General features: G+C 50.4%; 1 protein-coding gene across 9 annotated transcripts in view; it reads left to right on the top strand.

Annotated features, from left to right (window-relative positions):
• Positions 1 to 15,615, top strand: part of TSHZ2 (teashirt zinc finger homeobox 2) — a 508,475-nt gene that overhangs the window by 290,661 nt on the left and 202,199 nt on the right. For 3 of the 9 annotated variants that reach the window (XM_086331296.1, XM_086331300.1, XM_086331299.1), the window contains exon 2: positions 965 to 6,178. In XM_086331296.1, coding sequence (XP_086187422.1) covers positions 965 to 4,032 — 3,068 coding nt within the window. In that variant the 3' untranslated portion in view covers positions 4,033 to 6,178. Of the gene's footprint in view, positions 1 to 924; positions 6,179 to 15,615 lie in introns of those variants that run through there. The other 6 variants (XM_086331298.1, XM_086331302.1, XM_086331297.1 and 3 more) reach the window with 3 other exon arrangements.

Below are 15,615 nucleotides of genomic sequence, written 5' to 3'. Positions count from 1 at the left end.
AGACGTTATTTGATACTCCATAATCTCTCTTCCTGCTGTGCGACTCTCTACAAATAAAGCCGTTGTACCCAAAGAGACACTGGCTCTCAAAAATATAGTGGCTGAGCATCCAAATTACTTCTGAGCACTCAAAAATGATTTATTAAGATGATTGTATGCCAACAGGGTCGAGTGTCACAGTAAACCTTACCATGAAGATGCCAAGGGTCGTCTTAGTTTGCTTATGAGCCAATGTCCTTCTTGCAGAGAGAAGTCTTTGATAGGATTTGAATTTCAGTCCAGCTTTCCTGAAAGCCATGCACGTGAATTTAGAGACTGCCCCGTTACAGGAGTATTAGGACGATGGCCCTTAAACATTAAAATGGTTAGCTTGGGATGCTAAGCGTTTATAAAGAACGATTGTTGTTGTTCAGTCGCTAGCCTTTGTGACCCCATGGACTGTAGCACACCACGCTTCTCTGTCCTTCACTATCTCCCGGAGTTCACTCAAACTCACGTCCACTGAGTCAGTGATGCCATCCAACCATCTCATCCTCTGTCGCCCTCTTTTCCTTCTTCCTTCAATCTTTCCCAGCATCAGGCTCTTTTCAAATGAGTCAGCTGTTCACATCAGGTGGCCAAGGTATTGGGGCTTCAGCTTCAGCATCAGTCCTTCCAACGAATAGTCAGGATTGGTTTCCTTTAGGATAGACTGATTGGATCTCCTTGCTGTCCAAGGGACCCTCAAGAGTCTTCTCCAACACCACAGTTCAAAAGATGACTCCTGCCAGTTTTCTTTTAAGAAGGCGTCAGATGGCACAAAAGGCATCATTTGGCTTTTTCCTTTATTCATTGCTCATTGTTCATAAAAGCGTCAATTCAATTGTTCATTCTGTGTGGGAGGCACTTGGTCTGAGTGGGGAAGTAGGCGTGGAATATGTCACCCGCTATTGTTATTTCATGTCTTCTTCCTCTCCTCTCACAGGCTATGCCCAGGAGGAACAGCTGAAGGAAGAGGAGGAAATCAAAGAGGAAGAGGAGGAAGAGGAAGACAGTGGTTCGGGAGCTCAACCTCAGGGCAGCAATGACGCAGGGACAGACGAGGAGCTGGAAACAGGCCCTGAGCAAAAGGGCTGCTTCAGCTACCAGAACTCTCCAGGAAGCCACCTGTCCAACCAGGACGCTGAGAACGAGTCCCTGCTGAGCGATGCCAGTGATCAGGTGTCAGACATCAAGAGTGTGTGCGGCCGAGATGCCTCGGATAAGAAAGCCAGCGTGCACCCTAAGCTTCCAAACGAAGCCCACAGCTGCATGGATAAGATGACCGCCGTCTACGCCAACATCTTGTCTGATTCCTACTGGTCGGGCCTGGGTCTTGGCTTCAAGCTGTCCAACAGCGAGAGGCGGAATTGTGACACCCGAAACGGCGGCAACAAGACGGATTTCGACTGGCACCAAGACGCTCTGTCCAAAAGCCTGCAGCAGAACTTGCCCTCGAGGTCCGTGTCGAAGCCCAGCCTGTTCAGCTCGGTCCAGCTGTACCGGCAGAGCAGCAAAATGTGCGGGACTGTTTTCACCGGGGCCAGCAGGTTCCGGTGCCGGCAGTGCAGCGCTGCCTACGACACCCTGGTTGAGCTGACCGTCCACATGAACGAAACCGGCCACTACCAAGATGACAACCGCAAAAAGGACAAGCTCAGGCCCACGAGCTACTCCAAGCCCCGAAAGAGGGCTTTCCAGGATATGGACAAGGAGGATGCTCAAAAGGTCCTGAAATGCATGTTTTGCGGTGATTCCTTCGATTCCCTCCAAGATTTGAGTGTCCACATGATCAAAACAAAACATTACCAAAAAGTGCCTTTGAAGGAGCCAGTCCCAACCATTTCATCAAAAATGGTCACTCCCGCCAAGAAACGCGTCTTCGACGTCAATCGGCCATGCTCCCCGGATTCCACCACTGGGTCGTTTGCAGATTCGTTTCCGCCCCAGAAGAACGCCAACCTCCAACTGTCCTGCAACAACCGCTACGGCTACCAAAACGGTGCCAGCTACACCTGGCAGTTCGAGGCCTGCAAGTCCCAGATCTTGAAGTGCATGGAGTGTGGGAGCTCCCACGACACTCTGCAGCAGCTCACCACCCACATGATGGTCACCGGTCACTTTCTCAAGGTCACCAGCTCCGCCTCCAAGAAAGGCAAGCAGCTGGTGCTGGACCCACTGGCTGTGGAGAAGATGCAGTCATTGTCAGATGCCCCAAACAGTGATGCCCTGGCTCCCAAGCCATCAAGTAACTCTGCCTCTGATGCCGCAGCCTCCTCGACGGAGCTGAAGAAGGACAGCAAAAAGGAAAAGCCAGAGGAGATCAACAAGGATGAGAAAGTCATGAAAAGCGAGGACTATGAAGACCCTCTCCAAAAGCCACTAGATCCTACGATAAAGTACCAGTATCTGAGGGAGGAGGACTTGGAAGATGGCTCGAAGGGCGGAGGGGACATTTTGAAGTCTTTGGAAAATACTGTTACCACCGCCATCAACAAAGCCCAGAATGGGGCTCCCAGCTGGAGCGCGTACCCCAGCATCCACGCCGCCTACCAGCTCTCGGAGGGCACCAAGCCTTCCTTGCCTATGGGCTCCCAAGTCCTTCAGATCCGACCCAACCTCAGCAACAAGCTGAGGCCGATCGCACCCAAGTGGAAAGTGATGCCCCTGGTGTCCGTGCCTGCACACCTGGCCCCTTACACGCAAGTGAAGAAGGAGCTGACGGACAAAGAGGAAGCGGTGAGGGAGTGTGGGAAAGAAAGTCCCTGTGAGGAGGCGTCCTCGTTCAGCCACAGCGAGGGGCATGCTTTCTGCAAAAGCGAACCCCCTGCGGAGTCTAAAAAGGTTGAGCCGCGTCCCCCGAAGGAGGAGGACAAGCTGATGAGAGAGGGCAGTGAGAAAGAGAAAGCCCCGGCTTTGGAGCCGGCGTCTCCACTCAGCAACGGCTGCACCATCGCCAACCCTGCAGCGGCCCTGCCGGGCATCAACCCACTCAGCGCCCTGCAGTCTGTCCTGAACAATCACCTGGGCAAAGCCACAGAACCCTTGCGCGCGCCCTCCTGCTCCAGCCCAAGCTCAAGCACAATGTCCATGTTTCACAAGCCGAGCCTCAGCGTCATGGACAAGCCGGTCCTGAGTCCCCCCTCCACGAGGCCGGCCAGCGTGTCCAGACGCTATCTGTTCGAGAACAACGATCAGCCCATCGACCTGACCAAGTCCAAGAGCAAGAAGGCCGAGTCCTCGCAAGCACAGTCCTGCACGTCCCCGCCCCAGAAGCACGCCCTGTCCGACATCGCCGACATGGTCAAGGTCCTCCCCAAGGCCACCACCCCGAAGCCCGCCACCTCCCCCAGGGTCCCTCCCGTGAAGCTGGAGATGGATGTCAGGCGCTTTGAGGACGTGTCCAGCGAGGTCTCCACCTTGCATAAGAGGAAAGGCCGGCAGTCCAACTGGAACCCCCAGCATCTTCTGATCCTGCAGGCTCAGTTTGCCTCCAGCCTCTTCCAGACCTCCGAGGGCAAATACCTGCTGTCCGACCTGGGCCCGCAAGAGCGGATGCAGATCTCGAAGTTTACGGGACTCTCGATGACCACCATCAGCCACTGGCTCGCCAACGTCAAGTACCAGCTTAGGAAAACGGGCGGGACCAAGTTCCTGAAAAACATGGACAAAGGCCACCCCATCTTCTACTGCAGTGACTGTGCCTCCCAGTTCCGAACCCCATCTACCTACATCAGCCACTTAGAGTCCCACCTGGGCTTCCAGATGAAGGACATGACCCGCCTGGCCGTGGAGCAGCGAGGCAAAGCGGAGCAGGAGATCTCCCGGGTGTCGTCGGCTCAGCGGTCCCCGGAAAGCACAGCTGGCGAAGAGGACACGGACTCTAAATTCAAGTGTAAGTTGTGCTGCCGGACATTTGTGAGCAAACATGCGGTAAAACTCCACCTAAGCAAAACGCACAGCAAGTCCCCCGAACACCACTCTCAGTTTGTAACAGACGCGGACGAAGAATAGCTCTGCAGGTATGGGTGTGCTCCAGGTGCTCGTGCCGGTGACTCTGTGAGGCGCTTCTAGAGGGGAGATGGTTCTATTTAGAGGCAGCTGACCTCTCCCTGCCGCGAGAGGACTGTAGAATAGAATAGACCAGAACATAAATAAGTCCTAACCATTCTCTCCATTTCCGCAGTTTAGCGTTGGGGAAAAAACAGAAAGGATGTAGAGAGTCGGAGCTCACAGGTTACTGCTTCTTGACTCATGATCTCCTTAGTGACCCAGGGCCCACGTCTCGAGGTCCCGTTAAGGCTCTGCCTCATTGTAATTGACAAGTACCAACTTCTCTTACTATCCCATTTCCCTACCTCCCCTTCCTATAGTCATGCTAATGACTTATAAAGTGATGAAAATTTTAAAGAAATAGTGAGCAAGAGAATAAAGATTGTGGAGTTCCTGGGGGCAGCCACTCGACAGAGATTTCTTAATCAACTCATGAATAGATTAAAGCTGGCTTTATCATTATTAGTTATAATTAACGCTTTTGGCAGCTTATTCGCAGCAATTGCTACCTTCCACTGCCCTCCCTGTCCAGCTTGTTTATTTCCTGTGCATTCGGTTTCCTGTGAAAGGGCATGTGCCCTGTAGTCGGATGGTAGGAAAATAGTCTTCTCTGCAGGACACCCAGATGAAAAGAGAGGAAGCTTATTTTCTTCCTGGGTCTTTTGGTTGCTCTTAAGTTAAAGCTAATATCAGAGTTCACCTTTAGCAAAGGTAGATGCAATCATGGCTTGAGACTTTTTTATATAAAGAAGCAAATGGCACACTCATTGCCAATGCACGTGGGGTCCCACAGCTTCGAGATAATTTGCATCACGTATCGTCGAAGTTCCACGCCTGGCAGAGTCAGCAGGGCCCAGCCGATCTCTGTCACCTTCAGGAAGGCAGACAGATTCCAAGGTCAAATACCTTGGCAGACTAGTCACACCAGCCGTTTTCAAATACTGGGCACAAACAAGGCGGAAACTATTTTCGTCGCCCGCTGTGTATTTTCTCTCCTTCCTTTCCTCTCCTCCCCGGCATGATACCGCCCCCATGTGCTGGAAACTCCCACGCATATATCAACTGTCCTGCACTCGGGGCCGCAACCCAAAGTGAGACCCCACCTGACTTAAATCTCTGGCTCCTGCCAACCCAGTTTATGTCATACAGATTAGTCTTTTTAGTTACATATGAGATAAGATATGAATAGCTAATAATAGCATGCAGTTGACCCTTGAATAACGCAGGGGTTAGGGGCATCAACCCTCTGCACAGCAGAAAACCCGTGTGTAACTGCTAGTCGGCCCCCCCATGACCGCTCCTCCGTAGTCCTGCTTCTCCTGTATCCGAGGTTCTGCACCTGTGGGTTCTACCAACCCAGACTGTGTAGAACTGTAGTATTTATCTACACTTTCGAAAAAACTCCACTTATAGGTGGCCTCATTAGGTTCAAACACATGCTGCTCAGGGTCAACTGTATAAGCCCTCCCACCTCCTACAGTCAGAGCGCTTGTTACACAGGAGATTTCAGGTCCAGCCATCAAGCGACCAGCAGGAGCAGAGTTGCAGGTGGGGGCGGGTGTGGCTGTGGTGTGGATGTGGGCTCGCTTCACGTCACACAGGGGGGTTTACTGAATGCGAGGACGGTCAGAATGAAACAAGGGGTTGAAATCTGGAACTATCCCCTCAGGGAGATGATCTAAGAGCCTCTGATGGCAGGGGAACCCATCCCATCACGCAGATGGCTATCTGGCCCAGATGATGACTTTGGGTTTGTTTGCATGTTTTTATCATGATAATTAAAATGTGTTACTGGCAGATTCCTCTCTTGCTTTCTTAAGCATGGTTTGTCCAGCTCACACTATATTGAAAGAAAAGCTGAAATACATCTATTGAACGTACATGTGAGCTTGGGCTTCCATGACACCTGTTTATTTGCTATACAATGTTTTACATTTTATGTAACTTGCTATTATGCTTTCCTGGTCCTTCCAAAAAAAAAGGTGGATACACACAGAACACACACAGAAAAATGTTTCTAGTCTCAGAGTGGTAGGTCCAAACCAGATGAAAACGACAAATAGGTATGTTTATCTGTGCTACAAATAAAGACCAACTTTCCACCTTTTCCATGTTAGGTCTGTAATCATTTTTTAAAATTAATATCATAGTCAAAACATTACAATATGTAGATACAGAATAAGGAGAAACAGAAAGCCTCAGTCAAAATCTGAAACACACATAACTGTTCTAGGGAAGCCAAGAAAACCCAGTAAGTGGGAAAAACCTATACAAAGGGACTTGATGCTCTTTAGTCGCTCAGTTGTGGCCAACTCAAAGGTACTTAAAAGTCTATTAAATACATAGATGGGCTAGCTCTGGTCTCATCCTTCTGTGTCTGTATGGAATAAATATTTCTGATTTGGACCTTCAAAGCATCATATTACAGAATTATCATTATATGAAAGCAAAGCTCCCTCCTTAGATGAACACTGGTGGGCTGTGATTCTGACAGCAGATCACAGAAAAACAGGTTTGGGTGTTCGGAAATCGTGCAGACTGTATGTGCCGTGTGCACTTAAAAAACGGTGTTCACGTCAACACTACGGCTGCCCCCCCCCCACCCCGCCCCACAGCTCCCACACCTGCACAGCGGCAGCTTTCTGGGGCTCTGGTCAGTCGCAAACGACCCCCCCCCAACCCCACGGCCCTCTTTGACAACAATATGCATGCAAATCCTTGCCCACTGCTCAGAATGATGCTTATGTGTTTCTAAATGATCACAAAATGAGATCACTGTTATCTGGAACTCTAATTTCAGTTAGGATGCCTGATCGCATGAATTGTACAAAAATGACATGTCATTTTGGGAGAGATGGTCACGGTTTTATGGAAATTTTGAGAGTTTTACAGTATCTATGTTCTATGCAAGATGGGAATTTCGATCTGAATTTAATTTCTTTTCTTAGGTCTTTTTTTAAAAAAAGATAAGTCTTAAATTCTATAAAATTCTCTGCCAAATATTAAATGATGCAACTTTTCATGAGAAATTAATTAGAATATGTTTCATGTGCATCCCTCATTCAGGACATAAGTAATCTGAGACAATTTCAATAGGTATTTGTATATACCTTTAGAAACCACATGCTCTTGAAAATCAGAAATTAAACAAAGAGCAAATCGATGAGTCTAAGATGCAGAAGGACTGGAAATTATAGTCATTACCGCAGTGCACAGAGTGTGCAAGTTTAGCCTCGCACCTGACCTTGAAACTGATAGAGGGAATGAAGTCTAGTCCAATAAGCTGCCACCCTTGCTGTGGATGATTTGATAAAACCCATGTTCAGGGTGAACAGCATGCGAAGCTCCCAGATAAAACATAGGGTGTCCAGCTAAACTAGCATTTCAGGTAAATGACAAATACATTTTTAGAATAAGCGTGTCCCAAATAGCACATGGGCCATATTTATACTAAAAAGTGTTCATTGCTTATCTGAGGTTTCGATGTAACCGGACATTCTGTGCTAGACCTGGCAACCCTGACGGCCTGGGAAGAAGAAGATGAGCTGGGCTAACCCGTGGGGGGGCTTCTCTTGTGGCTCAGTGGTGAGCTGGGCTAACCCGTGGGTGGGCTTCTCTTGTGGCTCAGTGGTGAGCTGGGCTAACCCATGGGTGGGCTTCTCTTGTGGCTCAGTGGTGAGCTGGGCTAACCCGTGGGTGGGCTTCTCTTGTGGCTCAGTGGTAAAGAACCTGCTTGCCAATGCAGGAGGGTTCCATCTTGGGTTGGGAAGATCCCCTAGAGAAGGAAATGGCAACTCACTTCAGTATGCTTGCCTGGGAAATCTCATGGACCGAGGATCCTGGTGGGCTACAGTCCATGGGGTCGAGAAACAGTCGGACACAATTCAGGAACTAAACAACAGCAACTCACAGCTACTACAGGCGTCAACCTTGCCTTCATCTGGTAAACAACAGTCTTTCTTTCCTTGCTTCTCCTGTTTCCGCCCTCCATTTCTCCCTGCCTACCTTCCTTCCTCTCTTTCATCTTTCGTCACCAGACTCTATTAGCAAAGCAGTGTAGAGAGGACCCAACAGCCATGCTGATGAAATGTGCCAGGCTTGCGGCATGCAACCACAGACACACTATTTCACTTGATTCTCGCAAACAGTTGTATGAGGTAGGGACTGATTCAACCACTTCACAGGGGAAGAAATGGAAGCAGAGAGAGTCTGCACAAATTCCTCACATCTCCACCATCTCTGAGCCTCTCTCAGTATCAGCCCAGCAAGAAAGCCATCACTCCATGCCAAACACTGTGCTAATCCCAGGGAGTAAGCCGGTGACCAACCAGGACAGGAGTTTGCCTGGGCGGCTGCCTGTGCAGACAGCTCTGGGGCAGACGCTGAACGGAGCACACAGGAGGGGCCGGTCCTGGGGGCAGCGGAGGAGGGGACGGTGGGACAGACCAGCGTGAGTCCGGGCCTGCAGGGCTGCACTCAAGCCCTAACTCCCCCACCGTCTCTAAGATGTGCCCCACTTCTGTGTCTTTGAAACATGGACAGAATTCTCCTCTAGAGGAAAACCATGAGAATCAAGTAAAAGTATGCATTTCTTTTCCATAAACCCTGGCGCATAGTAGGTCCACAAGAAGAGTTAGTTCTAGGCAACATCTCGAGGGCCCCATCACATTCTTCAGCCTTGCCCAAAGAGCACAGAACTTATAGAGTATTCCCGGGTTGAGCCACTTGACACCTAGGCCAGTGCCCCAAGGAAACGTTGTTTAGTCCTTAAGTTGTGTCCGACTCTTTATGACCCCATGGACTGTAGCCCCCCAGGCTCCTCTGTCCATGGAATTTTCCAGGCAAGAGTACTGGAGTGGGCTGCCATTTCCTTCTCCAGGGGATCTTCCCAACCCAGGCATCAAATCTGTGTCTCCTGCTTGGCAGGTGAATTCTTTACCACTGAGCCACCTGGGAAGCCCAAGGAAATGCTGACCTACTATTTAATGATAATAACAGCAATGACAGCTGAGACCTGTTGGCCTCTTTCTATGAGCCGGGCATGGGTATTCAGATCATCCTGATTTTGCCAAAAGCTCAGAGGCGTCTGTGATTTGCCTAAGAACACAGTGTAAGATTCGAGCCCAGGATGGCCCGGCTCTCATCACGTTTCTCCTGCATCTTGGCTTCTCCTCCATCATGCTTGACGGTTTCCAGGTGCTACCCAAGCCCAGGAATCCATCCAGCAGCTCAGAAAAAAAGTCTATGAAGTGTGGCATACGTGTGCAGAGATGATAAGAGCTTGCCTCAGCCTCCGGGAGGCTCCAGATATAAACCACAGCTTCAGGAGCTAGGGACCAACCTGGGGAAGAACCCACACATCCTCACCCTCTTTCACGTAATTTCCTTGTTCAGTCAAGTAATGATACATTCACTGTGGAGCATCTCACCAAGAAATGATCTAAATCCCAGGGAAAATAACTATGTGAGAATTGCTATTATTTTTAATCCTCATCTTGACTCTCATTTTGGGGAAGCAAGATGTGAAATCTGAAACAGGGCTAGGCTTGAGACCTCAGCGTTTCTAAAGCAGCAAGAAACAAACGCGTCCCCTCCGGTCACATTTTCATTTCCTCCGCGCGCTCTGGCTTAACCCCTCTTTTGCATCGATGCATCTCCGCCTTCGTTGCACTTTCCCCCTCATTTGGACTTCTGAATGCTCTGTCCTGACGGGTATAATTTGGTGCTTTAATATAGAGTAACATTATTTTTCATTTACTCCAATCTGCCATCAGTATCATCTTTTCATTTAACCAGATGCAATTCTTTTTTCTTTCACTAAATTGAAAATCCATGAGCGACAGGGAGTGCAATGTTTTAATTAGCTCATATTTTTTATATGGATTTATGTCTTTAAAATACATTTGTGTAATTCTTCAGCTAAATTAAAAACGTCTTTCTGCAAAAGTGAGGAGAGGAAAATAAGGAGCTAAATTGTGTCATTAGCTTAGGTAGCTACAGACAGAGGGTCAGATCTAGCAGAGGGACACACACCGTCACGGGCGCCTCTGCCCGGGCGGGTCTTGAACTTGCCCTTCATTGAAAGAAGTCTTTCTCTGTAAAGGTTTTTCAAAAATGGCTTGAGGTGGGGTTTTTTTAAGGCCCCTAGTAAGTAAACAAGCAGTTACCTTTAACGAACTAATTTGAAACTGAACCTGCTGCCAAGCAAACAGAAGAAAAAAAAAAAAAAAACAGAAGTCATCACGGTAAACAGTTTTCTCCTGCATTTCTCTTTGTCTTTTTTTTTTTAACGATCAAGTTTAAAGCGTTCCATGGTGCTTTTTTTCTACTTTATAGGAGACAAGTGACATTCCGTGGTAAATGAGAGAAAAAGCCATGCAGAACTGAATCTTTCTAATGCATTGACACCAACTTGCCCTCTATTGTTGGAAATGAGCAGGCGCTCATGATTGTTCATCAAACAGCTCCTAATGCAGTTAAAGCATTCAGCTATAATTTCTCCTTGCATTTATAATTACTGTCATAGACTGCACACCTCGGTGAGCAGATTAAAGCTATAAACTATTTAGCCGCAGCTCTAAGACGAGGAACTTGATTTGTCTGGCAGGAGTTATTTGTTAGGGAGCTTGACACTTCACATAAAAATGACTCAACGTGATGAAGAACAGTGCAGTTTTAGCAATGCAGGGGTTTTAAATCGGTCTCGCGCCACGCCCTGCCAGCATCGCAGGGCAGTTTGTTAACAGACATGGAGGCCACAGAGATAACAGAATGCGTCAAGGGTACCGAAATAGAAGAGGGTTTGGCGTGCCGGGGTTGCCTTTCCTGTCTCTTCCTTCAAAAGAGCAGGAGTTTGCGGGAAATCTCTGCATGTCGTGTTCTCCTGTTAAATCCAGGCTCACCTGGCAGGAGATGGGGAGGCCGCGAGCCCCGGGCGCGTGTCACACGCCAGGGTTTTAGAGAACTTGGTCCTGCTGTTAAGGACACTCACTTCCCAAAGCCCAGGAGTCCAGGGCGCTGCAGAAAGTGCTGGTGGATGTTCTATCTAGAGTGCTCTTTATCTCTTTGCTTTTGACTGGTAGGAAGGGTATGATATCTTTAGGCACAGAGGGCCCTTCTCTTGGGCTCATTCTCCAGCGGTGCTGTGAAGACTTGTGAAAAGAATGGGCGTGCGGATTGATCAGGGAGGCTGGCCCGGATGGGAGCAGTCAGCGCAGCTCCCTTCCGGTCTCAGCTTGAGTCCGGGATCCGGTAGAACAGCGCACATTCCGGGCGGCGCTCAGCACCGGGTCTGGCCCACTGAACAAGGGTGTGTTCCTCTCCTCTCTTGATCACCTACCTAAAAAAAAAAAAAAAAATCCTCTTTTGTTTACTTAAAGCTTAAATCAGGATGAGGTGGACTGTGCCATTTGATTTAGAGATATGAGAGACCACAGGACAGATGGAGGCACAGCAGCTGTGCGGGGAGATGACAGTGCTGGGCGGTGTTTGGGCCCTGGAGGGGAGGCCGTCTTCCCCTCTGACTCTCCCTTCCTCTCCCTGCCACCAGCTCCCTGGAACATCTCCATTCCCAGCAGTCCGGCCTCCCCGTGGCTGCGTCGTCACACGTAGGTGGGAAGGTCTGCCTTGGTGCCCCATGCATTTCAGTGCAAATGATGCGTTGATGATGCCGTCGCTGATTTGTGGGGTTAAGAGGAAAGCTAGAAACAGTGCCTGCCTTCGTGTGGCCACTCACTTTTGTCCCTGGTGTCAGTAGGCAGGGACAGAGGATTAACATTTATGGAGCATTTACAGCTGTTGTGCTACGCCCTTCGTGTACACGACCTCAATTCCTCTTAACCCTAAGCTCTCTGAAGAAAGACCGCTGACTGCGCCCAGCTTACAAGGGAGGAAACCAGCTCTCAGAGAGGGCGAGTGATCGGTGGTCTCATACAGCCAGCATGCGGCGGAGCTAGAAATTAGGTGTGGACAAAGGACCATCTCCCTCAAGCTGGCCTCTTAGATTAAAAACTCTCCCATCACCTTTCAGGGATCCCCTGGGTTAAATTCTGCCAGGTGCTACACCCAAGTGTGAGATGTGAATCCCGTCCGTAACTCATTTGTATGGAAGAGAAGACGAATGGGCAAAAAGAAAAAAAAAGTTTAAATATCTCAAAAGCTCAAATCTTTGACATAGACAACTCCCTACCACTCGGGCCCTCCAGAAAACTGGCACTTTCAACGTGCATGGTTGTATCTGGTACTTTTTTCATCTATGGAGGAAAAAAATGATGTTTCAGGTTATGTTATTTTCAATGCTACATTACTCGATTTCACAGTCAAATAATTCTATTTTTGTTCACCAGCGGATCTTGTCGTGTTTAATTGTTTATGACCCCCCCACCCCTTTGCTGCAGCCTCCACGTCCCCCTTTGCGGCCTTCCTGTGGATCCTCTGGTGTGTAGTAACCATGGAGACGGGCCCCTCCTGGATGGTGTTTTTGCTCTGGTTTAGCAGTCAAAGACCAAGCGGGACCCCATCATCCCAGAAATGCAGGAGGATGAAAAGCGGGGGGAGGACTTTGGAAGCCGAGGGAAGGACTGTCACAAAATCTCAGATGATGGAGGCTTCCTGATGTCTAGAAGTCTTGTGAAGGAGCCCAAGGCAGAGCTCAGCAGGGAGGAACGTGGGCCCTGAACTGCTGAGCTGGGCCTCGGGACCAGGTCTCCACTTTTCAGCTGAGAGACCAGGGGCAGGTCACGTCGCTTCTCTGGCCCTCGGCAGCCTCTTCTGTCAAGCGGCTGCGCATAGGCCGGCCTGAGACCACGTCATGAGTTTGCGTGCGGAAGTGTCCGTCGCTCAGCCATGCGACCCCAGGGACTGCAGCCCGCCAGACTCCTTGTCCATGGGATTTCCCAGGCAAGAGTACTGGAGTGAGTTGCCATTCCCTTCTCCAGGGGATCTTCCCAACCCAGGGATCAAACCCACATCTTCTGCATTGTAGGCAGATTCTTTACCTTCTGAGCCACCTGGGAAACCCCATTATAAAGTTAGCCTCTTTTAAAACCTACTAAGAATTGATGCTTTTGAACTTTGGTGTTGAAGAAGACTCTTGAGAGTCCCTTGGACTGCAAGGAGATCCAACCAGTCCATTCTGAAGGAGATCAGGCCTGGGATTTCTTTGGAAGGAATGATGCTAAAGCTGAAACTCCAATATTTTGGCCATCTCATGCTAAGAGTTGACTCATTGGAAAAGACTCTGATGCTGGGAGGGATTGGGGGCAGGAAGAGAAGTGGACGAGAGAGGATGAGATGGCTGGATGGCATCACCAACTCGATGGACATGAGACTGGGTGAACTCCAGGAGTTGGTGATGGACAGGGAGGCCTGGCGTGCTGCAATTCATGGGGTCGCAAAGAGTCGGACGCGACTGAACTGAACTGAACTGAAGAATCCTCCTGGTACAGTATCAGGCACATAGAATTAAAGAGGGTATCTTTCATCCGTGTTAAAACACAGCATCCCTAGAATTAAAGACACATGAAAGTGTCTAACAGCTGGAATCATAACAGCAACCAGGACAGTTAGAATGTGCTGGAACCGAATCACAAGTCCTGTCTCAGGAACAGGGAAAGACAAAGTTGGAGACAGTCACTGAAGAGTAAAGGCCTGTCGTGTGCTGGGGGCCGTGGCTGGGGTTGGGATGGGGCAGCCTGTTGAGCCGGGCAGGGACCAGAGCTGCCAGTCACAGAGACAGAGCCCTCCCCGAAGCTCGGCGCCGCCCCGGAGAGCGTGCTGGACCGGTGGGCCCCAGGGCTGGGGGAGTCTGGCCACGAGCAGAGAGCAGGCTGAGCTGGGGCGACCAGGGGACACCTGCCAGGCGGGGGAGTCCTGAGGGGAGAAGGAACAGCGAGAGTGAAGCCTCGCGAGAGAGAGTATGTGTGCTCGTCCCGGAAAATGCACATCCCTCAGCGCGAAGGGGGCCTGGCCCAGGAATGAGCTGGAGAGACACGGCCGAGCAGGCAGAGCCTGGAGGATGTTCAGACGGCGGCCTCGGCCTGGATGGGTCAGCTTTGTCTAGTGAGCCGCGGACAGGCAGGTGCCCAAGGGCAGTGTCCTTCCTTGAAGTGCTTGGGCGTTTGTGGAGTGTGTGGGTGATGCGTTCCGCCGCAGCAGCCCCGCCCTGCAGGACCTTAGAGAGGGGCGTCAGCTTTGTGTCCGGTGACCTGGCTCAGGTCGAAGTCCAGGGCTCCGCCTTTATCAGTGAGTGAAAGTCAGTCGCTCGGTCCTGTCCGACTCTGCGACCCCCCGGACTGTGGCCCACCAGGCTCCTCTGTCCAGGGAATTTTCCAGGCTAGAAAGCTGGAGTGGGTAATCATTCCCTTCTCCAGAGGATCTTCTCAACCCAGGGATGGAACCTGGGTCTCCTGCATTGCAAGCAGATTCTTTACCATCTGAGCCACCAGGGAAGCCCTCACTTAGAAGACTCAGGTAGATAACAATCCTAATGGCTAACATGTATTGAGCACAAAACAAAAAGTCAACAATTTCTTAGAACGAGGGGCCACCAAGAAACACGGGGCAGCGTGGGGGCCTAGGATAGGCCACATGCTTTAAACAGGGGCGGAGGGTCGGGGGAAGGAGACGGGAGGTTGGGCAGTGCCGGACACGTGATGGATTGAAGGCGGCACATCCCAGGCGGGAAAACAGGAAGAGGGGCTGGGGGTCTGTTCAGAGGAATGGGGGCACTGACAGCTGGGGGTGGGCATGCGTCAGGGCACCGCCGAGGGGGCACGAAGTCCGGGAGGACTTTGCAGAAAATCCTCAGAACCGTGGGTTGTGTTTTTCCCCCCTTGAGCCCAGCAGAAAGCCGCTGGAGGGAGTTAAAGCAGCAAGTGGCATGATCTACTTTCTCTTTCGGAAAGATCGCTCCGGCTACGCCGTGGAAGAAATGAGAGGGACGCAGATAGAAGGGGAGACCAGCGATCTGACTGCAGTGGGGACAGGGAGCAGGGCTTCTGGAGAGGGGCTGGCAAGGCCGGGGGTCCGGGCCCTCAGGAGCATGCTTGCTTAGGAAGGAGAAAGGAATCGGGCGAAGAAGACCCACCCGGAGGGCCTCAGGACAGACCCCACAGGCTTCCCATTGTGAGACCCCCAGCGGGCCTCCGAGGACCTGGGGAAGCTGCTCCTCCCTATCTCCCCCAGACCGCCCTCAGCTCCCAAGCTTGCTATCGCCTCCCGTTTGCCGGGACGAATCCATTTTGATAAAAGTAAACCACTATCTGTCTGCTTCTCTAGGAATCATGAAACACAAACGAAAGGCCCCTGCTGTGCTTGCCTTCCTATTTTTCAATCCTAATTTAATTCCTCTCTCCATTCTGTAATTCGGCAGCCCCCTCCTCAGCCCATCAACACTAGGTGGTCCCGACTTCGACGGGAGATTTACTGGCGAGATGAAACGGAGGAACACATTGTTTTTTCAAGATGATTTAACGACCTTTTTGGCATCCCCGTGACTGCTGAAATCTTCTGTAATTATTCAGTTTGGCGGCAAAGAGTTCTGTT

This window comes from Bos grunniens, chromosome 13, assembly GCF_055505025.1.
Source record: "Bos grunniens cultivar Pamir isolate PY7600 chromosome 13, Bosgru_T2T1.0, whole genome shotgun sequence".
Taxonomy (NCBI): Eukaryota; Metazoa; Chordata; class Mammalia; order Artiodactyla; family Bovidae; genus Bos; species Bos grunniens.
This window is presented reverse-complemented; position numbering and strand designations above follow the sequence as displayed.